The sequence below is a fragment of the Kogia breviceps genome, chromosome 10 (assembly GCF_026419965.1).
Source record: "Kogia breviceps isolate mKogBre1 chromosome 10, mKogBre1 haplotype 1, whole genome shotgun sequence".
Taxonomy (NCBI): Eukaryota; Metazoa; Chordata; class Mammalia; order Artiodactyla; family Physeteridae; genus Kogia; species Kogia breviceps.
The window spans coordinates 86,667,308-86,694,235 of record NC_081319.1 but is presented as its reverse complement, the minus strand read 5'-3'; the positions used below and the strand labels follow the sequence as shown (position 1 = coordinate 86,694,235).

The window sequence follows — 26,928 nt, the reverse complement described above, 5'->3', positions numbered from 1 at the left end:
TAAACATTCCTTGTTGTCAAGAATTCAAAGTCAAATTCAGGGAAGTCACCACTGTGTGCTTGGTGTTGTGATAATACTGCAGGAGGCCCTGACTGATGCCAGAGCATGAAAGGGTATTAGGAAGCACTTTCTGAGGCATAATTGACACCTAAGCAGCAAAATGAAAAAAGAAGTTGGTCAAGCAAGGAGTGGGTGTAAAAGACTTCTAGTAAGAGTAACATTTTTAAAGATGTTAAGAGAATATTGTGCATAGTAGGTGTTCTATAAAATATTCTGGAATCAAAAAAAGTTTAAATGTGTAACCAAATAAGTTATATTGGGCTTTTTAAAATAAGGTATTTCTCATTAAGTGCTTATTTGTTTGCCAAACACTGTTCTGCTCAGTGATTTATAATACATGCATAATTTTATTTCCATGACCCTATGAATTGAATCATATTACTATTCCCATTTTTATATTTAGTGAAACTGAGACAGAGATTAAATAATTTGCCCTGAGGTCGTACAGTGAGAGTAAAATCCAGATTAAGACCCATGTCTAGAACTCCAAGGCCTAGAAGGTTCCTCATTGTTAAAAAGATCATTGGTATAACCTCAAAGGTAATCCATCCAAAAATATATTTGGTGTTTCTGAGTAAATTAAGGAATTACCCAAGATACCACTAGGAAACAGTCAAATGTAAGTAATAATATTCTACAAGCTAAACAGTTGTAATTTCCAATGAAGAAGATTAGTAATGCAAGGAAAATGAATTCCAGGGGAAGAGTGGTCATATGGAATTTAGAATTTTAGTTATCTTTAGCAACATAAAGCTAGAAGGGATATTATTTCTGTACAAGGATGATAATTTTTTAGACAAGTACTTATGCAGAAGAACAAATTAGGAAATTATAAATTAGCCTTTAAATCACTTGCCCACTCTTCTGATCCATTTGGCATTTACATTCCTATCTGTAAATTCATAAATTAACATTCCTGGTTTATTAATACTCTGAGAATTTGGGTGTCTGACATGAAACAGCCTGAGTTTTCAGTAATCAAATTTCTGACCATCAGAATTGAGGCATTGGTCCCGGAAGAGTTGGAAAGAAGAGGGAGGGAAACATTTTTCGTATCTGCCCTTGTCCCCTCTTCGTTCTAGTCTCAACAGTGGTCACTGTGCTCTTTGGGAAATGTACGTCACTCCCTTGCAGACCCTGCAATGGCTTCCACCCGGGGTCATGCAAATGACCTACAAACGCCATACTTGAACTGTCAGCAGACGCGGCCAGATGCGCGGCCAGATGCGCACCCCGACGCCCCGCCCCTGCGGCCTCACGGCGCCGGGACACACTTCCGATCCCTTCTAGGCCGTCCCGAAGTCCGTGCTGCTCGGGGTCGCCTCGCGCCGGCCCGGCTGGAGGCTGGGACCATGAAGTTCTTTCCCTGGGTTGCTCCTCAGACCCTTTGCAGACCTTGCTTGGGCTTCCGGTCCCGGTCTCTAACCCCGAGTCCCCTTCAGTGAAGTCTGGGCCAAGGGCATTGCCAGCACCCGGAGGTCGCTGCGGGCTCGGGGCTTCTTAACCTTTCAGGTGCCTGGGAGCCCTCTGGCTTCGTGACGAAGCCAATGGAGCCCTTCTCAAATTATATTTTAAAAAGCATTAAAATAGGATAACAAAGAAAACCAATTATATTACAGAAACAGTTATCAAACAATTAAAATAATTTGCGGTATAGTAATAGGTGTGCTTCTTCATTAATATATTAGATATTAAACATCAAGACCCGTCTTATAACTACTGTAACTTCGAAACAGTTAAGTATGAGATATTTGTAACATACTTCATATCTCAAGTATGGCGTATGAAAATGTAACTTTTCTTAGTGACAAAGCCGCAGGTACTTCTGACTGTAATTTGTTGCCAACATTCATCCGTGAAGGACATGCTAAATTTCAGTTAGAGGTTAGAGATATTAAAGATGTAATTTCTTTTTCCTATCCAAGTTCACCAGTCCCCAGGTTAAGAAAACCTGCAAAAGTGTTTAACACAGTGCCTGGCACAAAGTCCCCTCTTAACATGTAGATAGATATAAGTAATTTTATTATTACTTTTCTCGCACCTGTTCAAATTTCTTTTAGGTGACCATGATGAAGTTAATCAAATGAAATCTTGAAGGAGCATAAAGGTAAATCAAGAGTTCAACCCATTAATTCAGTCATTTTTTTAAAAAAATATTTTTTATTGAGGTATAACTGCCATAATATTGTATTAGTTTCAGATGTCCAACATAATGATTCGATGTTTGTATACATTGTGAAATGATCACTACAATAAATCTAGTTAACAACCATCACCTTACATAGTTACAAAAATTTTTTTTCTTATGACAACTTTTAAGATTTACTTTCTTAGCAACTTTCAAAGATGTAATGCAGCATTATTACCTATATTAATTTTAGTTAATAACATATATAACTAAGTATATGTTATATATGCGTTACATATATATAACATTTTGTTTTTATATATATATACATATATATATAAATTCAGTCATTTAGATATGGGTTCTAAAAGAGTGCTGTCTGCATACTCCAACTGAGGTATAAAGGAAAGGAAAATGTGAATTCGGTGGTTGTAGGGAGTGGGGGATTGGCAACTCGAAGAAAAAGAGAGGAGGACATGTTTTTAAGGATTAATTCCTTGATTTATCCAGCAAATTTTTTTTTTTTTTTTTTTTCTGCGGTACTCAGGACTCTGATTGTTGGGGCCTCTCCCGTTGCGGAGCACAGGCTACGGACGCGCAGGCTCAGCAGCCGTGGCTCACTGGCCCAGCCGCTGCGCGGCATGTGGGATCTGCCCGGACCGGGGCACGAACCCGCGTTCTCCGCATCGGCAGGTGGACTTTCAACCACTGCACCAACAGGGAAACTCTTAAGCAAATATTTTTAAAGCTTCAGTTATGTGCCAAGACTATAAGGCAGGCCCAAGGGCTTTGCCTTCACCAGAGGGCTATGATACTCAGCTCCCAGAGACAGAGAAAAAGCTCTCCCATCTGAAGGAAGAGTAGAAAAAAGCAAAAGTGAAAAGCTCCGTACTTTGACTCCATCGTTTCTAAACCATCCATCCTTGCAAGGAAAGACACAAAGGCTGCTTTGCCCGAAGGACTTAGCTCTAGGCATGACCTTTGATGACAAGACCTAGAAAGTGTCCATATACTTCCACAACCCTGCAGCCACAGGTTAGGTTGAGGTAAGATGAAGCTTAAGAGCAAAGAAGTAGGTTGTGGGGAGAAATACATCAGAGGCAAAGCAGTTCAGAAAGGTCTTTCTCTTGCAAAGGATTTCAGATTTTATCCTGCTGATCTTGAAAGTTTTAGCCCTGGGGAAAAGCCAGATCAGATTTGCATTTTACAAAAACCTCTGTGTCGTTGGCCTTTGTATGGTTGAATTAGACGGAGGATATTGGAAGTGGAGGTTTCCCGCCTGTAAGGTATACTGCTTTATTCAGGCCTAAAAAAAGGACTTTCAGGAGGATGAGGCAGAACACATGCCTCCCTTGCTAAAAAAGATAGTTATAAGACAGTTGCCATACTCCTCACACGAGATGGCAAGAACTTGAATTTGGATGGTAGGTTGGGAGCCGAAATGGAAAATTTTTCACAAAATTCCCTGCATCCTCCCTCTTAAGTATTTAAAATGTAGACTTAGTTAGGGATTGGATATGAAAGAGTGGGGTAAGGGAGGGAAAGGAGTATGAGAAGGGACCATAATTCCTAGCTTTGGCATTTATGTGGACAGTTGTAAAACTAACTGAGATAAGGAATATACGAGAGAGAAGAGGAGAGGGGAGAGACTGATGAGTGTAAAGAAACGTGGAAGGTCTGAAATTTACCCAACTTGCGAGCTCAGCTTGTTAAGTTAGCCTGCCACACACAGTTTCATGGATGTTGGTTCAACTCACGAGACTCCTGGGTCAGAGACAATGCACAGTTTATTATTCCAGGGATAGCAATAACCAGATTATCAGCATATTTTCTCTGATTCTCCGCCTCCAATTTCCAGAGGGCAACACATGACATCTGTACATTCGGTGGACTGTGTTACAGGACGGAAACCCTAAACCTGGGGATCCCAATTCTTTAATAATGAGCAGTAAGCATGCCCGCCTGTTGCTCTGGAGAGAAACATTATCTCTGTCTTCCAAACGGTGTTTGCTATATAAGCATCCTTGAAAAGATAATCCAGAACAAAGGACAGTCAGTGCCTCACTAGCAATACATGCAGAAATGTGAGAGATCCATGACAAATTATCTCCTAACAATGAGTTGTTTTCACTAGCTGAGTATTTTTAAACAAAGTCTTTCAAGACTAGATGAGTTGGGTGGAGGGTACGTGAGATTTCAAAAGTGAAAAAGAGTGAGGCCAGTTTACCTTAAGAGGCCAGAAGCTCCAAAGAACCTCCACAGAACTGTTGACATCTATATTAGTTATTTGTATGCTTTTTATGTTTTTTTAAAAATATATATATATATTTTAATAAACAGTAGAAAAGAAGTGTGGTTGACAGTGTAGCTTGGGAATCTGAAGGTTTATCTAAAGTCACCTGCCTAATAAAAGGGTAAATGACCCATGGAATCTTCTAGTAGCTTTTCCCTCTAGACACTACCTCAAGGTACCTAGGCTTCTTGAATGGAGGATGCAGGTTTTGACTGGTAAAGCAAATTATTAGAATTAGTTGAGTTTTTTTTTTAATTTGTTTTTAAATTGAGGTATAGTTGATTTACAATAGTATATAAGTTTCAGGTGTACAACATAGTGATTCATAATTTTTAAAGATGATAACTCCATTTAGAGTTATTATAAAACATTGTTTATGTTCTCTGTGCTGTACAATATATCCTTGTAGCTTATTTATTTTATATGTAGTAGTTTGTACCTCTTAATCCCTTACCCAGAACTCACTGATTTTAAGTGTTTGAAGATATCCAGGCTAATGGGGACAGGTTTAGAGATCGAGAGAATAGTGTAGGATGGAGATATAATTTATCTGTTAATTTAATCCAGTGCCATTTTGTAACTACCTACTACATAAGCTGCTTGACTCCTGGAATTGGAGTAACATTCTTGGCAAGTCTGTCAGTCAACCAATCGCATCCAGGTTGCACACAGATAACAATCAGTTGTTGTTGGCGCACGGATAACAATCAGCTCAGGAAGGCTGGTGTTTCAGCCCACTGAGATCCAAGCTGCAAAATGTAAAAGCTCAAGTGATTGTCTTCTCTTTCTATCTCAAACTTCCCCCAAAGGCTGCGAATAGAATCTTTTGACCCTCAGCTAACTATACTGACCTATCAGTAAGTCCCTCATCTTCTCAATAAGTGTAGCAGCTCAACATTTATGATTTTACTGCTTGGCACACTCCCTGAGACCAGGTCGGAATCATCTGGAAGTATTCAATTTTGTGATCACCCCCCCTCACCGCTTATTTTTAAAATGTTGTGAGAAACATTTTTTAAATGTTGTGAGAAAGAGGAATGTTTAATTAAAGTTAGAGGAAGTTTCTTTTCTTTTCAAAAAACTCGGAGCATTGTAAAAAACAAAACGAAAAAAAAACTTGTGGGGTCACAGCCCAAATGGGCTTCCTTACAGACAGAAAAAGCTTTCATCTACAGGTGTGTGGCCTTATCAAAGTTACAAGGTGACAAGCGCTTAAAGAAAAGATTTCTTGTGTGACTCTAACAGCAATAATAATGATGATCACGTTGGGTTACTTCTGCAGTATTTTCTTGCTACAAAATGCTACACTCTCTGAGGATTGGCCTCAAGGCTCTCACAGTATGAGGCTCATGTGCTGCCTACCATGCCAACAAGGCAAATGACAGGAGTGCTCTGTTATTCTTTTCTAGAGGTTTTATAACTTGTTTGATAATTTTTTATTTATTTTTTTTTATTTTTTTTTTTTTTTGCGGTATGCGGGCCTCTCACTGTTGCGGCCTCTCCTGTTGAGGAGCACAGGCTCCGGACACACAGGCTCAGCGGCCACGGCTCACGGGCCCAGCCGCTAGGCGGCATGTGGGATCCTCCTGGACCGGGGCACAAACCCATGTCCCCTGCATCGGCAGGTGGACTCTCAACCACTGTGCCACCAGGGAAGCCCTATTTGATAATTTTTAATAGCAAAGTAAAATCTTACTTGTCTGTTATCTGCTGGATCCATTAGGATGAAATTTCTGCTTTGGGGAGTTACCAAATGAGGTCTAATCAAGGGCTGCCAAGTTATGCTGCTTTAGTAGTTCCTAGCAGGGCAGAGATGGTGTTGGTGCCCTTGTGCTCAGGTGACTTGAGGCTTTGGGTCCTCTAGAAGAGTGAACTTGGATTTAGAGGAAAAGGCAGCATAGGCAGGTTACTCAGCATGTAATGAGGAAGAATAATTTACTTTAACCTTCGTATTCTATTGCTTTTACTACAAGTTAGTTACTAAAGGGATGTTGCCTATAAGCTTAGCTTATACATTATGGCTCATCTCTGGGAACCCTTCCTCCCATGTAATGAGCATGAAGCTAAAATACCTTTGTTTAGCTCACAGGAAACCTCCGGACCAGGCCCACCTGTGAATGGCTGCAGGAAGGAAGAAATTAACACATCCTAGAACCAGGACTTTGCCCCCTCCCCTTTTAGTGTAAAAGAAGCCTGAATTCTAACTCAGGGAAGATGGTTCTTTGGGACACTAGTCCACCATCTTCTCTGTCTGCTGGCTTTCTGAATAATGTCGCTATTCCTTGCCCCAGCAACTCGTTTCTCAATTTATTGGCCTGTGATTCTGCTAGAGGTCTGAGCTTGGACTCGGCAACAAGCACAGTACCCATTGTTCTGTACTATATGTTACGTTTCATCTTTATGATCACCCTACAGCCCAGTGTTTCTCAACGAGGGAGATATAAAATGAATTTAAGCATGGGTATCACCCAGCATTTTTGAGAATAACATGGAATCTGAAATAGAATGCAATGCATGTGGTAAGTGGTAATTCAGGCAACTTTTGTTCCTGTTACATGTGTGTGTATGGGTCCAGATGAAAACTAAACTACAAACTGGTCATGGCCAAAAATGTTTGGAAAGCACTGCCCCTAGGCCATGAATTCTGAGTGTGGCACCACCTCCTCTGTACAGTTTACCTGGGCATCCCCAGAACTGAGCTCTGAGAGGAGCACACCAATGTAGAGAAGAGCGAGCAGTTATGCACATTGATTGCTTTTCAAGAAACAGTTTGGCCTTTGATAATATGTGACCATTTTTAATGAAACTTTTATTCATGCTCTAGAGGAAATGTTTTGTGCTATGGCTTCCGGCTAAAAGGACCTTGTATTTTCTGAACAGGTCCTAGGTTGTGATAACTATGCCATGCTCAGGGTCCCCTCTTTTTTTTTTTTTTTTAGGGAAATCAGCTTGTGATTTGAGTTTACCTTCCTTTCTGTTAGTATTCTTTTGTGATGAATTATAGGAGTAGGAAAAGAGAACGACAGCGCGCAAACAGGGACTTGCACCCTGGACCCTCAGACTACAGGTCTGATGCTCTGCCAACTGAGCTATCCAAGCTCACAAGTAGAAAAGAGGCATTCCACATCAACTATAGTCAATTTATGCATACATTCAGAAGAACGATTTTAGGCATTTCGCCTGTGATTCCAGTTCAGAGCTGGTTATTCAGAAAATGCTTGGCATAGAAACTCAGCCACAGTGAAGGTCTTTAAGGCCGCGATAAATCATATTACATTAATGATAATGTCTCCCCAAATTGTACCTTTCTCTCTCTCTCTAGTTTAGATATATGCTATATGTATAAACACTGTATCTCTATGTAGCATATAGAGATATATTCTATAGTACCATATAGAATTCAGTGCAGTCAAAAACTGCAGAAGGTTGGCCTTTAGTTCCTAGGCTTCCCAGAGAAACAAGTCAAATATTCTACATTTGGGCCCAAACACTTTCAAAAGGAAGCGAATCCAATGCTGATGCTTTTAAGGGATAAGTAAATCACCTTTCGGCCGCGCTTTGGATACCTGAATATGGGTCTAGGGACTGAGGGAGCGATTTGATTTCGTTCTGGGTCTCAGCTGTCTTTGGAGAGGGGAAAAAAAGGAAAAAGAAAAAAGGAAAGAAGCTTTTAAAGGAGACTCCCACTCTTTTTTCTCGTCAGATTTCGTTCCGTCTCTAAGTTAAGTGCTTGACAAGGGTCCAATGACTGGAAGGCTTTCTCCACTCGGAATGCCCATGAACGTTGCCCCATTAACCATTTCAAGATTTTTCTGAATAAGCAAAGGAGAATTTAATTTAAGCATTCAGAAAATCTTAAGAATTGCCGAGGGGGGGAAAAAATTCAGATTCAAAGAATTGGGAAGCCCTAAAAATGCACTTTATGTAAGACGGGGATGTAGCTCAGTGGTAGAGCGCATGCTTCGCATGTATGAGGCCCCGGGTTCGATCCCCGGCATCTCCAGATCTTTTTACCTACATAATCAGAAATTGCACTTTAAACATCAGTGCTTACTTTGTATCCTCCTCTAATTTTCTTGGTACTCTTTTAGCTACGGCGTATAGAACTGTATACGCAGAGAGGGAAACAGGATACCTTTGAGGTTTTTTAGGATATCTGTAATGAATGAAATTGAAAACACAGAAAAACACACCCAATGGACAGATGACCGAAGAGGAGCAACCTGGGAACTTGCCCACGATCCATTAATGAACGGCTAGCTGAGGTAACTGGTCTGAAAACACTCAAAGCGGAGGAGAGAGTATTGTTGCTGAGTCATGGTACTGAAAAGTAAGACAAATGTTGGAAAAAGGACGAAGCCTTGTTTCGTGTAGGCGAATCCAGCAGCTCAGATGCACCATACTGTTCCTATTATCAAAACATCAAGAACGAGAAAAGTTTCTTGTAAAAGCTTCGAAAGAAAAGAGGAAAACAGGTGGCCGGTTAGCTCAGTTGGTTAGAGCGTGGTGCTAATAACGCCAAGGTCGCGGGTTCGATCCCCGTACGGGCCAAAGGTGGCTTTTATCCACCACTGTGACATAATTTTTTTAAACATCTATATTGGAGTATAATTGCTTTACAACAAAGTGAATCAGTTATACATATACACATGTTCCCATATCTCTTCTCTCTTGCGTTTCCCTCCCTCCCACCCTCCCCATCCCACCCCTCTAGGTGGTCACAAAGCACCGAGCTGATCTCCCTGTGCTATGTGGCTGCTTCCCACTAGCTATCGGTTTTACATTTGGTAGTGTATATATGTCCATGCCACTCTCTCACTTCGTCACAGCTTCCCCTTCCCCCTCCCCATATGCTCAAGTCCATGCTCTAGTAGGTCTGTGTTTTATTCCCGTCCTACCCCTAGTCTCTTCATGACATTTTTTTTTTCTTAGATTCCATATATATGTGTTAGCATACGGTATTTGTTTTTCTCCTTCTGACTTACTTCACTCTGTATGACAGACTCCAGGTCCATCCACCTCACTACAAGTAACTCAGTTTCATTTCTTTTTATGGCTGAGTAATATCCATTGTATATATGTGCCACATCTTCTTTATCCATTCATCTGTTAATGGACACTTAGGTTGCTTCCATGTCCTGGCTATTGTAAACAGAGCTGCAATGAACATTGTGGTACATGACTCTTTTTGAATTATGGTTTTCTCAGGGTATATGCCCAGTAGTGGGATTGCGGGGTCGTATGGTAGTTCTATTTGTAGTTTTTTAAGGAACCTCCATACTGTTCTCTATAGTGGCTGTATCAATTTACATTCCCACCAGCACTGCAAGAGTGTTCCCTTTTCTCCACACCCTCTCCAGCATTTATTGTTTCTAGATTTTTTGATGATGGCCATTCTGACCGGTGTGAGATGATATCTCATTGTAGTTTTGATTTGCATTTCTCTAATGATTAATGATGTTGAGCATTCTTTCATGTGTTTGTTGGCAATCTGTATATCTTCTTTGGAGAAATGTCTATTTAGGTCTTCTGCCCATTTTTGGATTGGGTTGTTTGTTTTTTGTTATTGAGCTGCACGGGTTGCTTATAAATTGTGCAGATTAATCCTTTGTCAGTTGCTTCATTTGTAACTATTTTCTCCCATTCTGAGGGGTGTCTTTTGGTCTTGTTTATGGTATCCTTACCGTGAAATAATTTTGATTACTTTCCAGCCAGAAGAACAAACTGTCCAAGGACTGTCCTACGAGACAACCTGCGGTGTCTCCACAAAAGATATTTTGCCACAAGTCCAAACCATCCTAGGGACTCCAGAGCACACGTCTGAGCAAGACAGATTGCTCAAAATTTTGTCCAAGAGAAGCAGAAAAGCTGCAAGACACCTTAGGAGTTATTAAGTTCATGAGAAGGAAAAACTGTCACCAGTTTTTTTAGTGGCCAAACACTGCCCTCGAAATAGTGTAAAAACATACTGAGATGCGGGGCAAGTGTGAAAAGGCAGTGTTCATGATCTCCAATTGCTCAGTTGAGGATTTCTATTCGGTTAGATCATCCCTCACATGAAGGGAGGACTCCCATATTGGGAAAAGTGTTTTCTTGTTACTTTGATTTTTTTAGGTAAGAAAGGACTAAGCCCTTTTCCAGAATCTACTTTGCCGTCTGACACCAACCAGTTGGTCCACGTTGACCGACACCAGCAGACCCTCTGTTTCGTCTACTTCTCGATGTTACGCCTCTTGAACCAGTCTCATTTTCCACCAAAACCGACTTTCTGAACACTAATTATGTATCCCCTTGTTCCTTGTACAACGAATTTTCTTTATTCATTCACGACCTCAGAACTTTATATCCCGTTGAGTGAATTTTCACTATTTTCCGTGGAAAATACTGAGATCAAGCCAAGAGGAGTTAGGGAGCTTGTCAGAAATGCAGCTTATTGGGCCTCACCCCCAGGGACTTTGACTCAGTAGATTTGAGGCCGACTACAGGTTTCTGCATTTTAAATAAACACCACGGTTGTTTTTTACAAAGGGTGGATCAACGATCTCTGAGAAATAAAGCTTTATACAGACCAATCTTCGAAGGATTCGGTTGCGGGGAAATCCAGGGAACTTCTCAGCCAAGTCGCTCTGGTTTTAAAACTAGGAAGGGAGGGTAGCGGGGAGACAGAAACAAAGAGAAACAGAGGCGGAAAAAAATGGTATGTATCCAAGAACGAAAGAAAAATGGTGAAGTAAGTATTTAATCTGTTTAGAAAGTGTCTTTTCGTCAGCGGCTCGTTGGTCTAGGGGTATGATTCTCGCTTAGGGTGCGAGAGGTCCCGGGTTCAAATCCCGGACGAGCCCAGGTTTTGCGGCCTACACCTGCTATTGAATTTTTATTCAACTCCCTCAAGAAATTGGTACATCTGCTGTTAAACTAAACTGCTATATTTTCATGTAGAAATATGTAGGCTGTATATGCACTTGATTCCAATAAGTAACTAGGTAACTCTTAATTAAGAGAGACAAGTACTTTTCAGTTTTGGCTCTTACTCAGTTTTCCATCAGCTCTAAATTGACTCTTGCAAAGGCAAAGGTTTCTGGTTATTCTAGAAGTTCGACTCCACGGTTGTGGTCATATGAAATGTATAGGAAACAACATTGTAAAGCAACTATACTCCAATAAAAGTTAATTTTTAAAAATCCAGGTAATAAACATTATATTTTTAAAATTAAAAAATGTATAGGAAAACAATGGTCATATCTCAATTCAATATCATCCATCATTCATTCATCACATCAAATAAATGGGTTCAAATGGAAAAATCAAATATTGACCTATAGAGTTGGGGTGCTGGAAACCTTTGTACAAGTTATTTCGGCTTTCCTCGTTGCGTATTCCTCCATCATTCAGGAATAGGGGCTCTGCTTCATTATTGAGAAGGGGCACTTTTTCTCTCTTCTCGGAGCGTACTGTTGGTACACTCTTTAAACAGATATTTGTTTAGCATCTATTATAATCAATGAGCTTTTGCAGTCTGTGGTAAACAAAATACACAAAAATCACTGGATCCTATATTCCAGTGGTTGTCAAATATTTTATATTAAAATGCAATTGCAACACCCCTTCCCGCCTCCCTTTTTAGTGTGTGCAAGCCCTGATTGTGGAGAAGGACAGCAAATGAACAAGAACAAGCGGCCTGAAAAGGAGGGAAAAAACCGCAGGGAATTCCTTTAGGACCACATTTACACAGCGTGGCAAAAGGGGCCAGAGCTGACAGGTGATAGAAACAGGAGAGGAATGTCTCAGTGGGTTACGGAGAAGTCCCAGTGCAGTGTTTTGGTTCGAGTACCTGACCTTTGGGACTGAGCTTGGAGCCACACTGGCAACCAGGCCTGGAGCTCTGGGAGTGCCAGAGTTGGGCTCACCCTTAAGAGCGTTCAGAGATTCCGACTCTTGGATTCCGGAAGCTTTTTGTGGTCTATCAAGACATGTTGGTGAGAATGAGGCGAAGAGGGAAGATGTAGTGAAAGCGAATGGAATGCATGCCAATAATTTCAGATAATGCTTACATTCTTTGCGTTTCATGTCATTTTATATAACAAAAACAGTAAAAAAAATCTAGAATTCTGTTAATCCCTGTCAGTCCAGGAAGAATTTTATAGTCTCTTATTTCACTGAGGGAAACCTTTCTTTCAGAGCGCCCGGCTAGCTCAGTCGGTAGAGCATGAGACTCTTAATCTCAGGGTCGTGGGTTCGAGCCCCACGTTGGGCGGCTCGTGTTGAGAGGTTTTTGCTCTGAGCTACATTTCTGCACCTTCCTTTAATCTCCAAAACACCGTGCCTCACCGTTGTCAAACGAGAAATTTTAGAGTATTGAATTGTGGAATCCCGTTGACCAGCTGTGGTTTACTGGCTCTGTTGAACTATTCCGGCCAGCTCCATGACTCCTGCAGCATTAAGCCTCATCGCCCCCTGGCGGCAACGCACTTCTCTGGCTTATTAGAGCTTTTGTTTGGATAACTAGAGATACATGGTCTCTGGCAGTACATTTAGGCTCCTGGGATGATTCTGAAGCACTATACCCACCGAAAAAGCTTTCGGATGCAGGGATGTTGGAAAAGGTAGTGTGAAGGTGGAGACGATCCAAACAAAGGAAACAATTTGATGGGCAGAGGCTCAGAAGCAGCAATGTCCATGGAGAGTTTTGAGAATGGTGACTACTTTCTGGCCCAAGCAAGTGTCATTATGTAATAACGGGAGACAGATTTTCTATTACCACTACCTCATACACCCTTTCAGCTCCTGATCAACCACACCTAAACAGCACAATGGACCTCCTTATAGATAGTGCTGTTTCCAACCTTTCTTCCGTTCCTTTGGCAAGTAAAAGAACCAGCCAACCCACAACAGGTTGCAACTGCCTACAAAATAAAATCTAAAGACTTAGCCTGGTTTTTATAGTCCAAATTGCATTTCTGCCATTCTCTCTTGAATGGGAGTGTGAAGGTTAGTCAAGAATAACTTTAAAGTCAGAATACCAGCTTTATAAATTTATACTAAGAAAAAAAACTAAGTGGCCCAGTGTGTTTTTATTTGCCTTCAAATTTGGGAAGGCAAAATTCATACGAAAGGTTGCCTAGTGTATAATCACAGCAAAACGAGTTAGATGTTAACAATATTTATGTCGCTTTGAAAACCTGACAATGCTATCTACACTCATTGAGACCAAGAGCCCCAGAACTATCAATATTGTATTGAAAGAATGCCCACTTCTGAGCATGCTGGAGACAGGACAATTTACCACTCTCCATCCTCCCCCATCCAAACCTTCCTTTTTTCTTTACTCAGGAACCTGAATATTGTTAATATATCCCTTGCTCCATGTGATGTTATATTCAGTTTTAAAACTACTCCGTATTTTACCTATTTAGATGAATAGCACCTATGGTTGGGCACATGGAATCACATGTTTTAAACTAAGTAGACTCCCTACAATTTGGAAGTATTGTCAGCATATACACGATGAAACGGAGAATCATGCGTCAACTTTAAATGGATAGACAAGAAACAACTTTCCTAGAAGAGTACACTGAGCCTTGACTGTTTTCCAGGTCTCAAGACATATTTCAAATTAATCGATGTACATATTTTTATTAAGAGCCTTTTCCCTGTTGGATACTTAAAATGAAAACACTCATATAACATGGGTCATGCCTTCAAGAAGGCTGTCATTTACTTACTGGATGAATGTAACTGACTCAAGTGAAAATTAAATTTTCAATTGTATTTTAACTGTCTGGCATTAGGAAATGAAGGTGCTTGGAATGACTGTTTTAAAAAATAGGTGATGGTGACAGAAACAGAGTTAAGAAATTACCAGTGTTTAATCCAGTAAAACCAAGGGAACAGAGGCCCTGTATCTGACTCATATGAATATTCTACTTACTAGAGAGAACAATCATTGAAGATTTCCAGACTACATGTTGTGGGTATTAAGCCCTAAGTCTTATTGTAAAGCCTGAACTCTTGATCACCCAGCAGCCTCAGCTTAATGTTTTGGTTTCCTGGTATGATGAAAAATATAAAGGGATGTCCTAGATAGAGGAACAAGTATTGCTGGTGTTAATAAGCCACATGTCCTGTTGTCAATTAACTTAATGGATTTCTGGTTTATAAACATTTTTTGAGTTGCTTGGAACAGACTCTCTATTCATAACTAGAGCTTGACTGATACTGGACTGAGCCAGATATGAAAGAAAAGCCAGAGGTCAGTAATTTGGAGGCTGCCTACAAGAATATGTTAGCCTACAGTTAGGTCTGAACTTGGGAGGACAGTCTCTGGAAGAAAAGCAAAGGCAGACACAACCACAATTTTGTGAATACACAGGTCTGTTCAGAGAAGGTTATCAACAGCAAATTATATAGTCAGGTGTGCTTCAGGAATTCTTGGTAGTTGAGAAGAGTAAACAAGAGACAGAAGTCAGGGGCTTAACCCTGTTCCAGAGCAGACTTGGAAAGCTGGGGTCATAGGTAAAGGAAAAAGGAAGTATTCTACACAAGAGTATTATCTGCACCAGCAGCCCAAGGTGACAATAGCTCAGGCATCCCAGGAGCAAGCCAGTATTATTTTTTGAACATGAAATAGAGGAAAATACATATATGCCAGAACATATTTTCATAATCAGCTGGATTGCAGAGTTCAGAGTCCTACGACTTTTAAAAAGACAAATGTTTACATTAGCAGAATACACTTTTATTATATAGTATGGTCTAAACTACCAACAAGAGAGTCGCATTAACTTAAATACCAAGAGTTTTGAGTCAGAGCCTTCAAAGCTGAAAATCTTTACCTCCATGACTGACTCACACTTACTCTGCGCTTTTCAATTTGACACCTTTTGGGGACACAGTTTATCTTATTTGCCTCTGTGTGTTCCCAGCACTTAGCATGGTGCCGGGAATAGTCAGTGCTCAATCCATGTTTGTGAATATTAAAAGTCACTGTTGTGTATATGTTACCGAGTTCAAGTTCGCACTGCTTGCCGCATGACAGGTTAATAAATTGAGAGACAAGTTTTGGGGGCACGGAATAGTGACTTTATTCGGAAAACCAGGCCTCAGATACGATGGTGATCTAGCGTCTCGGAGTACCATCTTATAAGGGGCTGGACGCTAGTTTCTTTTATAGAACAGAGAGGGAGGGGATGAGGAAGTAAAGTAAAAAGGCCTTAAGTCTTGCAAAATATCTCCCGGTTTTGGCCATCCTCGAGGAGGGGATGCGTTAATTTCTGCTTTTCTGCAGCCATTCACAGGTGGGCAGGGTCAGGATGTTTCCCTGTGGGCTGAACAAAGGCACTTTAACATTCAGGCAGAGGGGCAGGGTTCCCCGAGGCAGGCCAGTATGTATGCCTATAGCTATAGACCGAACAAAAGCAATGGAAAGCAAAGGTCAAAGTAAAAGAAACAGATCCAACACTGCAGTCAGATTCTGCTCTTCCCTGTTATAGTATTGGGGCAAGGCCGGCGGACCGAGAAGATGGAAGACAAACGTCCTCAAGAACCATCTTGCCTGGGTTTGGATGCTATGGAAAAAAGAGGGGGAGGTGAGGAGATAAAGTAAAAATGGCGATAAGTTGTTGCGAATATTTCCTAGTTCTGGCAGGACTCAGGAGAGGATATGTTAATTTCTTCTTTCCTGCAGCCATTCACAGGGAGGCTAGGTCAGGACATTTCCCTGGGAGCTAAGCAAAGGTATTTTTAGCTTAACCCCTCAGGCATGGGCGGCAGGGTTCCAGGAGACTGGCCATTATGTATACTTTAAGCCTTAGGCAACGTCCCTCTGGTGATTAATTTATAGCAATACTAATAGAATGCAAAGGTTAAAGAAAAAGAAACATATCCAGTATGGAGTCATATCTGTTCTTCTCTATTGTAGTAGGATTCGAAATTCATCTCCCACCTGCATCTAAGAATACTGAGGAAGGCGAAAAAGAAAGGAACACCAAAACTTTCCTGCTTCTTATATTTTCACACTGTTATATTTTATTGTGTAAATATATGGAAAAGAAGGCTAGATATATATGGCAGAACCAGACGTGATTCTTAACCTATGAGAATTCAAGTTATTCACATACACACACCTCAGAATTCCTCAAATCTGCTACTTGTTTTTTTCTCAAGGCTCCTTAAGGCCTTAAGGCCTGTCTAGCTTTCTCTCTGTCTGAATCTTCTATAATGTGGAGTGGGAGAAAAGGAAGGAAGGAATGGATCCTTTTTGTAAAAGCATATTTTTACAAAATGAATAGTACTAAATACATTTATAAAATAGGGTAACTTAGTCAATTGGGGTTGGGGAGGAGATAAAATTTTATATTTAATTTATTCAGACTAGCCCCCTCAAAACAGATGTTTCATGAAGACTTGAGCTAAATGGCTAAATTAAGTGATTAGCAACTTGCTTTTAATTCCAATTAAAAAAAAAAAAATCTTGTGCCATAGAGGAGTGAACACTGGTATCAATGTTCTACTTGCACAAGGCGGATCGTTTGTCCCATGTGTATGGCTCCACTGTATGACAATGTAATGATTTTTAGTGAAACGTGAAGAACAAAGATTCCTGATGTCGGCTGCCACCTCAAGTGGATTTCACTTACATGAGAGTAATAGCCATTCTGAGCTTCAGACTGTCACAGAAAATTAGACTAGACTCATACTTTGTAAAATTAGGGTTTGAATGACATTACTTTCTACCTTGTTAAAATAATTTAAAAAATATTTTAGCTTCCCATCGACAGGTTTTTTCTGAGTTTAGAATTAGTGTGTTCGTCTGGTTTATCTACAGGGACTAAATGTCAATTAAGAACGTCTTAGTATGGTTTTGAAGAGTTTAACCCTGTGCTTGTTTTCTTCCTCCTCCTCCTGTTAATTATCTGTTAAAATTGCAGATTAAAGTACTTCAAATTCTAAGATTGGTTATTTAAATTCATTCATCACAGTAAAAGACACGCATTGCTAAATTTTTGCCAGTTCCTTATACCTCATTATCTTATTTTCTTTTTGCAAACCAGTGGGTGCTACCGTTTTCTCCTTGGTCCAGGGCAGTGGTACTGTGAAGGAGTGCTGGGTTACAAAAAAACACGTGGAGACCACTAGAGCAGACCTAATCAACAGCACTGGTGAATAAAACAGTAGGCACCAACGACTCTCCAACCTCGTGCAGAGATGGCATGCTCTGCGGGGGAAAGAGTTATCGTGATTCCTTCGATAGCTCAGTTGGTAGAGCGGAGGACTGTAGTGTGATTCATATCCCTTAAGCGGGCATCCTTAGGTCGCTGGTTCGAATCCGGCTCGAAGGAGTTCACGTTTTACCTGTAAGTAAGGTTTTTTTTTCACCCTTAAAAAGGTCTACGTGTATCTCAGCTATATATATCCTTGCTGTACATCTTTTAAAGACTAATCTCAGTGTGCAACGAATCTAATTTTTTAAATTATTATTCTCCGTAATAATTACTAATACGCGATCCAGGCCCATAGTTCATAAAGGGCCCGTGCCGCAAAGAAGTCCCGAGCCCCAACCAGGCGGATCAGAGGTGGGCCCACTAAGCAAGGGATCCGGTGACAAGTCTCCGCCACCCTACCCGGCATCCCAAGACTAGAGGAGGGGCGGCCTGCTAGGAACATAGCTGACCAAAGGTTAGTAACTGGTTGGGCACGGGCGCCCCCTCGTGGTGTTAAAGTCCTGAGTCTCTCCGAAGGTGTTTGTTTTCCCAGGGATGCTCAACTACTGGCAGTTGCCCACAGACCCTGGGGCACTACTCCCCCTTCTCCGTTTAATTATGTAAAGGTGATTCTCAACCCTGGCGCAGAAAAGTGGGTGGATGTCAGAATCACCTGGGACTATTTTACAAAGCGCCTTTAGTTGCGCCACTTTGAAGGTGGGACCCAGGCATTGGCAGTTTTAAAAGCTCCCAGGTGATTTTAATGTGTTGCAAGGTTTGAGAACCACAGCAGATGAGAAAAATTTTAGGATTAAAAATAATAGACAAGGGGAAAATTGATAGACTTTTCTACCCACTTTGGTCTAAACTGGTAGCTTCCTCGCTCTTTGAAAGCGACTCGAGGGCAAAAGAGTAAACAAGAAAAATTGTCCAATTTTCAAAGATAACATGGGCCTTGGTTGCAAACGCACCATAGATTCCAACCCAAACAAGTTCTCCACTGCAATTTCCCTCCCATAATTGGGCCATTTTCTGCAATATTCCAGTATCAATTGGCAGTAGCGGCCCCACCACCCCCGTAGAAACAGCCAGATGACTCCAGAAGAGGACGAGTGAATGTAAAAAAAAAAACAAACCTCAAACATACCTACATATTTTTGGCTCTTCAAAATTTCATTAAGAAATGGAAATTATTTGTTCCAGTTGTAAGAACTTCAGGTGGCCCTCAATAGGTCATACATGTGGGAAATAGATTCTGAGAATAAAAATGTAATATTAATGTATTAATATTAAAAGTATTAAATATAAAATGTATTAATATTAATGTAATATCAATAAATAAGTGTAGATTTGTAAATCCACCTGGCAGAGGCCAATATTCAAATCTTCAAAAGGCGAGAGAAATCTCGAAGAGTCCAACCTTCCCTCTCCTGTCGCTGGAGACAAGCGAGAGGCCATCAATTAGGAATTGGGACCTTATGTGGTAACGTTGTTAACAAGGTGTTTATTTACAGAAGCATGGAAATAAAGGCCAAAGAGTAGGCGAAACATAAAGCTGGAGAATGCGGGCATCGATCCCGCTACCTCTCGCATGCTAAGCGAGCGCTCTACCACTTGAGCTAACTCCCCTCCCTCTTAACCTCTTCTTCCTCCCATACTTGAATATACGAATGTAATTCAGAATTCGGCCACCTTCATTTCTAGTTGGAGTTAGACAATAGGACAAAGTACGGGTTATCAAACAGCCCCTGGGGCGCCACCTATAATCTGTTCTACGGTGCTGGATCCTGTTGAGAGAAGACTGCAGAGTGCAGGTGGACCAGGGCGTGGAATCCATAGAAACACCTGTCTTCGAAATTGGGCAAGAGTTTAACACTGCAATCATATCTACGGAAACCGGGGACCGGAAGGAAATTGCAGGTACATCCAGGAGGGCAAATCAAGTTTCTCAGGCAATGAGACTCGGCTTTTGGCCATCCCAATAGTTCCTGCCAATCCCCCACTCCTAGATTTTACACCAATTGATTCTGCCAGCACCAGAAACAGATTCTCCAGAGTTCCTACGAATGTCCCCTAAGATCTGTTCTCTGTCTGGCTTTTTTTATCGATAAAAACCACTATCGGTGGACATGAGGTCATGAGGGGGCGTGCGTCCCAGTTAATTTCTCTCTTCATTCTGGCTTCGTAGTCCCGATTTCGATCAAGGGTGTACAAGTTATTTTTCTAAGGTAAACACTAATAGAAGTGAATATAATCATGGCTGCACACTTAGATCTGGATTCCTTGCAAAAAAACGAAAGTAGTAGTTGCCTCTTTTTCTTTTGGGCCTGTGGGGTACTAGGTACCAGGTACTGCGCTAGGTGCTCGGTACTTCACAAAGCTAGTTATTTAGAGAACTCTTGAGCATTGCTAGAGACCCATCACTTGCAGGAAAGCCATGTTAAGACCTTTCCTGTCAACTGTTTCTTTGTCTGAAATTCCATCATTAGAAACTTTGTTTTCTAGTTTCAGTGAAATTGGGACAAGGTGATGAAATGGAGAAGATGAAACATTTTACTTAAGAAAGTGACTCTATGTCCCTATGCTGTGCAGGCACGCTGCGCAGGCCTTTCCAGGACCATTTTAATGCCCGTAACGCTTGCTCTTTTCTTTTTCATTGCAATCAGGGTTGACAAAAAAGTGAATAACTTTCTGTGGGAAGAAATCCTCCACCTTCCTGCACCCCCTCCATTTGAGACAAAAGAGTTCAAAACTCAGGTGTTCTAAGTAGGTGTGTAGAAACCCACCATTCATCTCAAAACTTGGCTCAAGGTCAGCCTTGCCTTGATTCTCTCCACCATCTGGGTGTTCTCTCCTTACTTCTCCTTGGACAGAATTTACCCAGCTACAGAAGTCAGTTTGGCCTCCACTCATTTTTTTTCTCCATTTATTTTCCATGATTCTATTAAGGGTGCAAGTGTGGAATTGGAGTGAAAGAAAGTGGACTAATTCCATAGCTCAGATCCATGGATTAAGCTTTGGGATGACTGACTGTGAACTGGGAGCAACTAGGGGCTTTCAACCATGAGCTGGGAGTTCTAGTTTCCAATAACATTGGATTAGGTATTAAAATTTCAACAGCTTAGCTTGCACAGAGGTAAAATGAAGATCAAAAATAATATCTTAAAATTCACATGGAAGTTTTCCCAGTTGTTAAACTACTGATTCCACTTTAAGCTCAACTGTTCTGGACTGCATGGTGTTCTTCCAAGATCCAAATGTGACTGTATTCAAAATTGGAAAGTAATTAAGGTTAATGCAGTACTTAGGGTGGGGTCCTGATCCCATAGGATTACTATTTTCATAATGGGTAACACCAGAGAGTTCTCTCAAGTCAGGAAGAGAGCTCTCACTGGGAATTAAATGGCTGTCATCTTGATCTTGGACATCCCAGCCTCCAGAACTGTGAGAAAATAAATTTCTGTTATTTAAGCCACCCAGTCTGTGGTATTTTGCCATAGCAGCCAGAGCAGACTAAGACACTCATCCTTCTTTAATCTGCCTTGTGATAAAGGAGGTAGGACTCTGAAAAAAGAATATATTTGCATTTAAAATTTTTAGGGTTTTTTGTTTCACTTTAATTGCTCCACAATAATTATGCAATATTATATGAACCACCCAAATTATTTATCCAAGTAAGAAAATTCACACACACACTCCACATATTTCATCATTAGAGCTATGAATATACACGATTTCCCATTAGATTTTCAGAAAAGAGAATCACAATGATACCAAAATACACTGGATATTGCTCTGTTCACAACTTTGGGATCCTCTTCAACCCAGATGTCTGTGTTTACGTAATTATATCATTTATCGAACCAACCTAGACACTTTTGTGAGAAAAAGGAGGAAGTAATTCGAGGGGACAGCAGGAAATCGGGAGTAATCCAGGAAATTCACCCTAGGTATATAATACTTAGGGAGGAGGACATGGGATTCCGGTAGGGTTTTTGTTTTGAGATATACACAGAATATCCTAACGTCTTAAATGTACAACTCAATGGATTTTACATGTTTATTAAACCCAGGAAACCAACTACCCAGCTCATGACATAGAACCCATTCAGTGTCTTAAAAGACTGCTTAAATTTGATTATACTTTCAAAAGCGAATATGAATATTATCAAAGCAGAAACCATCTGGATAGACATTAGGATAGGGATTCTAAAATAATGACCATAAGTAGTCCTTCGATAGCTCAGTTGGTAGAGCGGAGGACTGTAGGTACAACACTTGGCTATCCTTAGGTCGCTGGTTCGAATCCGGCTCGAAGGACAAGAGGTTTTTTTGAAAACTGTAGATCATCAAACATACACATAGAGTGAATGAACTCTCTTTCCGGTCCCTCTTCAACCCATTTAGGAAAATTCTTTCATTTATGCCTCACTTCTGATTGAGAGAGGAGGCGCTAAGGTGATGAGACAGCAGGAGTGTCAAGGGTGATGGTCCTATCTGTATTGTATCCAAGGGAGCAATGAATTAAAGCACAGCTCTTTAGTGTTCAAGGGCATTAATTTTTTAGTATAATCCTATAATCACTACCCGTATCAGTTTTAGAATATTTCTAGCACCCTTCATGTTTGCTTCTAGTTTTGAAATAAACTTATAGTGAAAACAAAACTATAGGATAGAGGTAAAGATTATTTAAAGTATTCTAAGGCCTACCCTCTTAAAGGCCCTTCGATAGCTCAGTTGGTAGAGCGGAGGACTGTAGGTGTTTGATTACTGGTCATCCTTAGGCCGCTGGTTCGAATCCGGCTCGAAGGAATCCCCCTTTTGAAAGGTTGTCAGGCCTGAACACGATAGAAAAATTGAACAGTGAACAGTCATTTGTGCTCAGATCTTGTAGGAATGAGTGTATAAACAAACAAGCGATCCTCAGGTACCCAGAAGCCTGTCAACAAAGGTTGCTTAGGTGAGTCAGAGTGTCCGCTTGTGGTGACTTACCATTTCTTCGGTACCTTTTATTCAAAATAAAGAGTACGCCATTGAGGCATATTTTTGGGTGGCCTACCCTGGACCCCAACACTATGAAAACAAGTCCTGGAGAGAATAAAGCTCGCGGTACAGGCAGTCGCCTAAATCAGGGCCACGTATACATTTGATAATAGGTATACATTTGACAATAGGTATTGTAACATAAGTATAAATACGAATCATGCATCAACACAAATGTAAACCAGGCGCCAAATAAGCTTTTAAAAGAAGTAATTGTCAAACATTAAAAATTTTTAGACATTTTATTCACAAAATCAAATTTTAAATTAATATTTTAAACTAAAACTTTTTTAACTAAATGAAAAGGTCACAGATGAAATTTTCCAATATTAAAATCTCAACTAAATTTCCAAAACTTCTATTTGCAAAGTTAAATTACATTTTCAAAACTTAAATTTAAAATATTCAAATCTCTAATTAAAGTTTGAAAAATAATTAAAACTTCAAACTTAATTAATTAAAAAACTGAAATTTAAGTAACCTTTAAAAGTTGAGTCATCCCCCAACCTGAGTCTCACCCGAGTCCCTTGGGTAAAATGCTATTTTGACCGCTAGAACACAAAGTAACCTCCCCTCACTCCCAAAATAGTTCTCCAAAATTTCCGGAAGAGCCTGCCTCATCCCGTCCTTTTGCATCTCACCGAGGAGTGCTATAGGGTAAGGTATACTTGGGGCTCTACCTCTCCGGTTCTGCCTCTTCAGCTCAAGTTCTCTCACGCTTTGAATCTCCCGGCCGACCCGGGGCCCACTTCCGCCCTTTCCTCTAGGCCTAGACTCGGGGGCACCGCCCAATCTTGTCCTTTCCTTTGTCGTCACCCGGACCGACCCTGCCCCCTCTACACAGGCCGTCGCACACGGTGCGCGTCAGAGGTGCGGCGCTTTACGGCTGCCCTGCTTTACTTACCCGCAAGCATGGAGGCAGAGGAATCCGAGAAGGGAGCAGCTGAGCTGGAACCTCTGGAAGGGAGTGACCAGAAATCAGAGGCAGAGGAGGAACAGGAGGAATCCGAGGAGGCGGCTGGCGGCAGCAAGAAACGGGTATTGCCAGGTATTGTGTACCTGGGCCACATACCGCCCCGCTTTAGGCCTTTGCATGTACGGAACCTTCTCAGCGCCTACGGCGAGGTCGGGCGCGTTTTTTTCCAGCCGGAAGGTAAGTGCTCAGGCCTTGGCGGTGAGGGTAGGAGGGTGATGCTCGCTGGCAGTGAGCACGCAATGCGTGTTCTCTTGCCTCAGCTGCCCTGGTCCGAGGCGCCGAAGGAGCCGGGGACCCGCGTCCGGCTTCTTTGGTAAATCGGTAGCGCGCATGTCTCTTAGGAGGCGGCGATGGGATGTGGATAGCACAGTATATACCTCGCTGAGCCTTAGTTCTCGGATAGCTAATTTTTGGATTTTAATTTCGGCTCCGCCCACCCCCTTTTTTCCTGAGCCGAATTTACCAGTTTGTTAAATGGGTACAGCCTGAATTAAAATCTCAGTGGTTTTTCCACAAAACTGAACGTATCTCTTTGTCATCGTGGCGCAGGTCAAGAAGTTATGATCGGCCGCCCCCAGCTCGCATACAGACACTAATTGGAACTGGGGTTGGGGGCCTGTGCAGGTTTTAAAGAGAGCATTTAGGGGAGACCTGATAAAGGAGTTAACATTTGATGAAAGGATTGAGTTAGACAAGGGGAAAAGGGTGGACTTCGCAGTTATCCATTTCCGGGCAAAGACCTTGAGGTGGGGCTCTGGCCTGAGGGAAGGTTTGGAGAATTCGGCGAATGGGAGGTGCCGTTGAGTGGGTGCTGTATTGGCCTCCTTGACCACTGCTCTGTCTTTGCATCGCAGATGGGTTCGTGAGGCGCAAGAAGAAGGCAGCGGCAGCGCCCGCTGCGGGAGGAAAAAAGCGGTCCAAGTACAGCAAGGACTACACCGAGGGCTGGGTGGAGTTCCGGGACAAGCGAGTAGCCAAGCGTGTGGCGGCCAGTCTTCACAACACGCCCATGGGCTCCCGCAGGCGCAGCCCCTTTCGTTATGACCTGTGGAACCTCAGGGTGAGGGGATCGGCTTCTCTGTCGCACCGTTCAGCCTTCCGTCTTCCCAGCCCCAGCCGGCGCACTCCTGTCACCTCTTGTTGGCCCCGGCCCCCCCATCTCCTCTCCGTCCCAGATATGCCCTACTCAGATGTTTTCTTGTTTTCCCTTCCGCAGTACCTGCACCGTTTTACCTGGTCCCACCTCAGCGAGCATCTTGCTTTTGAGCGCCAGGTACGCAGGCAGCGCCTGAGGGCTGAGGTTGCCCAGGCCAAGCGTGAGACTGACTTCTATCTTCGAAGCGTGGAGCGCGGACAGCGTTTCCTTGCCGCTGATGGGGACTCTACCCGCCCAAACGTCTCCTGGGCCTTTGCCCAGCGTCCTACTGAGCAGGAGCTGAGGGCCCGGAAGGCAGCTCGGCCAGGAGGACGTGAACGGGCTCGCCTAGCTAATGCTCAGGACCAGGCCCGCTCCAACAGAGGGCTTCTTGCCAAGATCTTTGGATCCCCCACCCCCTCAGAGAGCATGGAGGACTCCTCACTGGTCAGGAACTCTTGAGGGGCAGGGAGGCCCCTTCCACCTCCTAGCCCAGCCCAGCCCAGTGTCCTATCTACCTGATAATGACTACCCAGGCAGACATTTTATTGTGTTTCTCAAACCAGGAGTGAGTGCTCAGACATAAAAGTTTTGAAGACCTCTCCTTCCCCCTCCAATTCCTGTACATGCCTCGCTGAGGCACTTAGTTCTTACTAGCATAATTATGGCTACTGCACATGTCTGTTTTGCCTTGTTTGATTCTTGGCTACCTGCCTCCTGCCCACTGGGGCCCTCTAAAAACCCTGCTTTCTGGCTCCAGGAAGAGCCTTTACTTTGAAATCGACTGATAATGGCTAGTCCAGACAGCTGTTTACCCACCACATTACTGGGCATCAGCAACATCCTTTTTATTTAGAAAAGATTAATAGGGACAAGGCTTAATGGGTTAGAGTGGCTTGGGAACCACCTTCCAAATGTATTTATAGAAAAGAAAAAAATATATATATATTTTATATGTCTTTGTAGTTTATGGGGGGTGGGGATGGTCACTGGATAAGTTCCAACTTCTGTCTGTGTCCCATTCACTCACCTTTACTCCATCTCCTGGTCTCAGACACCCCCACTCCCCCCAAATTCAACCTGGACACTTTTCTATGTATCTAATCAATTTCTTAGGCCATGTTATTAATAGTTATCTAATTCAGCACTTACTGAGTCGCTGTATGAGAACAGAGTGACAGTGGTTCACATGGCCCTTGGTGTAAGTCTTATAGACCAGGGGTTCCCAACCCTTGGGCCTCGGACCGGTATTGGCAGCACAGCAGGAGGTGAACGGTAGGCAAGCAAGCGAAGCTTCATCTGCCACACCCCATCACTCACATGGCCGCCTGAACCATTCCCGCACTCCGCCCCCGTCCATGAAAAAATTGTCTTTCATGGAACCGGTCCCTGGTGCCAAAAAGGTTGGGAACCCCTGTTACAGACCACTTAAAAAAAGATAAATGTTTAAAAAATAAATGCACAGAAGTACTACAGGCATCATGGTGGATGTGTATAGGGGTAGAGTGGGGCCATGGGAATGCATGGGTGACTGGGAAGGGAAGCAATGCTGTCAATGTGGAGCTGATTTCTGATCAGAGTCTTCTGACATGGGTCAGTTTTCACCAAGTTTTTCAGATCATTCCTGAAAAGTGAACAGAAGCCTGAAAGAGCCCAGTGTATTCCTATAACTGAAAACAAAGCTCTGCGGATGTAGTGTTGGGTTCAAACCATTGTAAAGGTAGGCAAAGCCTAGGAGGTGTACACATGACGTCCCTCTAGTGCATGTATACATGTTCTCTACGCTTACATGAGAAAGTTCTACATGAGAAAGTTTGTAAGCAACATGCAAAGCAGCTCTGGTGGTGACAAAGAATCCGTGTAAGCTACTAAGAGGAACTGAAAACTGAGGTGTTATAATAAACTGAGAAAAATCTACACACAGCCTTATAATAGATTAAAACTCTGGTCAGTACCAGGCTTTTAAACTTACAGGAGGTGTTAGAGTGATAATAATAAATAATTTGAGTTTTGCTTGTGCTGTGTTTGTTTTTTTGTTTTTCTCTTCACTGTCATCAGTATAATTATCCATGTGTTATTTGCATGAAGTGTATT

At 42.0% G+C, this 26,928-nt stretch overlaps 1 protein-coding gene, 1 long non-coding RNA gene and 8 other non-coding genes across 11 annotated transcripts; 8 read left to right on the top strand and 2 right to left on the bottom strand.

Moving 5' to 3' along the window:
- The first annotated feature begins 8,412 nt into the window (after nt 1-8,412).
- On the top strand, nt 8,413-8,484 carry TRNAA-CGC (transfer RNA alanine (anticodon CGC)). The gene has a single exon. It is a non-coding gene; the product is annotated as a tRNA-Ala (tRNA).
- Nucleotides 8,485-8,958: 474 nt separating this feature from the next.
- Nucleotides 8,959-9,032, top strand: TRNAI-AAU (transfer RNA isoleucine (anticodon AAU)). Its single transcript has one exon. It is a non-coding gene; the product is annotated as a tRNA-Ile (tRNA).
- Nucleotides 9,033-11,251: 2,219 nt separating this feature from the next.
- On the top strand, nt 11,252-11,323 carry TRNAP-AGG (transfer RNA proline (anticodon AGG)). Its single transcript has one exon. It is a non-coding gene; the product is annotated as a tRNA-Pro (tRNA).
- Nucleotides 11,324-12,662: 1,339 nt separating this feature from the next.
- Nucleotides 12,663-12,735, top strand: TRNAK-CUU (transfer RNA lysine (anticodon CUU)). Its single transcript has one exon. It is a non-coding gene; the product is annotated as a tRNA-Lys (tRNA).
- Nucleotides 12,736-15,537: 2,802 nt separating this feature from the next.
- On the bottom strand, nt 15,538-23,488 carry LOC131763418 (uncharacterized). Of its 2 annotated transcripts, XR_010835127.1 has the most exons (4): nt 23,404-23,488; nt 22,391-22,518; nt 18,828-18,935; nt 15,538-15,805 (listed from the first exon to the last, which is right to left on the bottom strand). It is a non-coding gene; the product is annotated as an uncharacterized lncRNA (long non-coding RNA). The 2 variants fall into 2 exon arrangements; XR_010835126.1 differs by lacking the exon at nt 18,828-18,935.
- TRNAY-GUA (transfer RNA tyrosine (anticodon GUA)) lies at nt 17,721-17,818 on the top strand. The gene is made up of 2 exons: nt 17,721-17,757; nt 17,783-17,818. It is a non-coding gene; the product is annotated as a tRNA-Tyr (tRNA).
- TRNAA-AGC (transfer RNA alanine (anticodon AGC)) lies at nt 19,237-19,309 on the bottom strand. Its single transcript has one exon. It is a non-coding gene; the product is annotated as a tRNA-Ala (tRNA).
- TRNAY-GUA (transfer RNA tyrosine (anticodon GUA)) lies at nt 21,913-22,000 on the top strand. Its single transcript is given in 2 exon segments — nt 21,913-21,949; nt 21,965-22,000. It is a non-coding gene; the product is annotated as a tRNA-Tyr (tRNA).
- Nucleotides 22,403-22,492, top strand: TRNAY-GUA (transfer RNA tyrosine (anticodon GUA)). Its single transcript is given in 2 exon segments — nt 22,403-22,439; nt 22,457-22,492. It is a non-coding gene; the product is annotated as a tRNA-Tyr (tRNA).
- Nucleotides 23,489-23,542: 54 nt separating the features above from the next.
- ABT1 (activator of basal transcription 1) lies at nt 23,543-26,847 on the top strand. Its single transcript, XM_059075491.2, has 3 exons — nt 23,543-23,876; nt 24,554-24,759; nt 24,916-26,847. Exons 1-3 carry the CDS (start codon nt 23,636-23,638, stop codon nt 25,294-25,296), a joined length of 828 nt encoding a protein of 275 aa, XP_058931474.1. The 5' UTR covers nt 23,543-23,635; the 3' UTR covers nt 25,297-26,847.
- Nucleotides 26,848-26,928: the final 81 nt, after the last annotated feature.

Coding starts and splice junctions, on each gene's coding strand:
- ABT1 (XM_059075491.2), top strand. CDS start 23,636: ATGGAGGCAGAGGAATCCGAGAAGGGAGCAGCTGAGCTGGAACCTCTG. Junction 23,877..24,553: donor CGTTTTTTTCCAGCCGGAAG/GTAAGTGCTCAG, acceptor TTTGCATCGCAG/ATGGGTTCGTGAGGCGCAAG. Junction 24,760..24,915: donor ATGACCTGTGGAACCTCAGG/GTGAGGGGATCG, acceptor TCCCTTCCGCAG/TACCTGCACCGTTTTACCTG.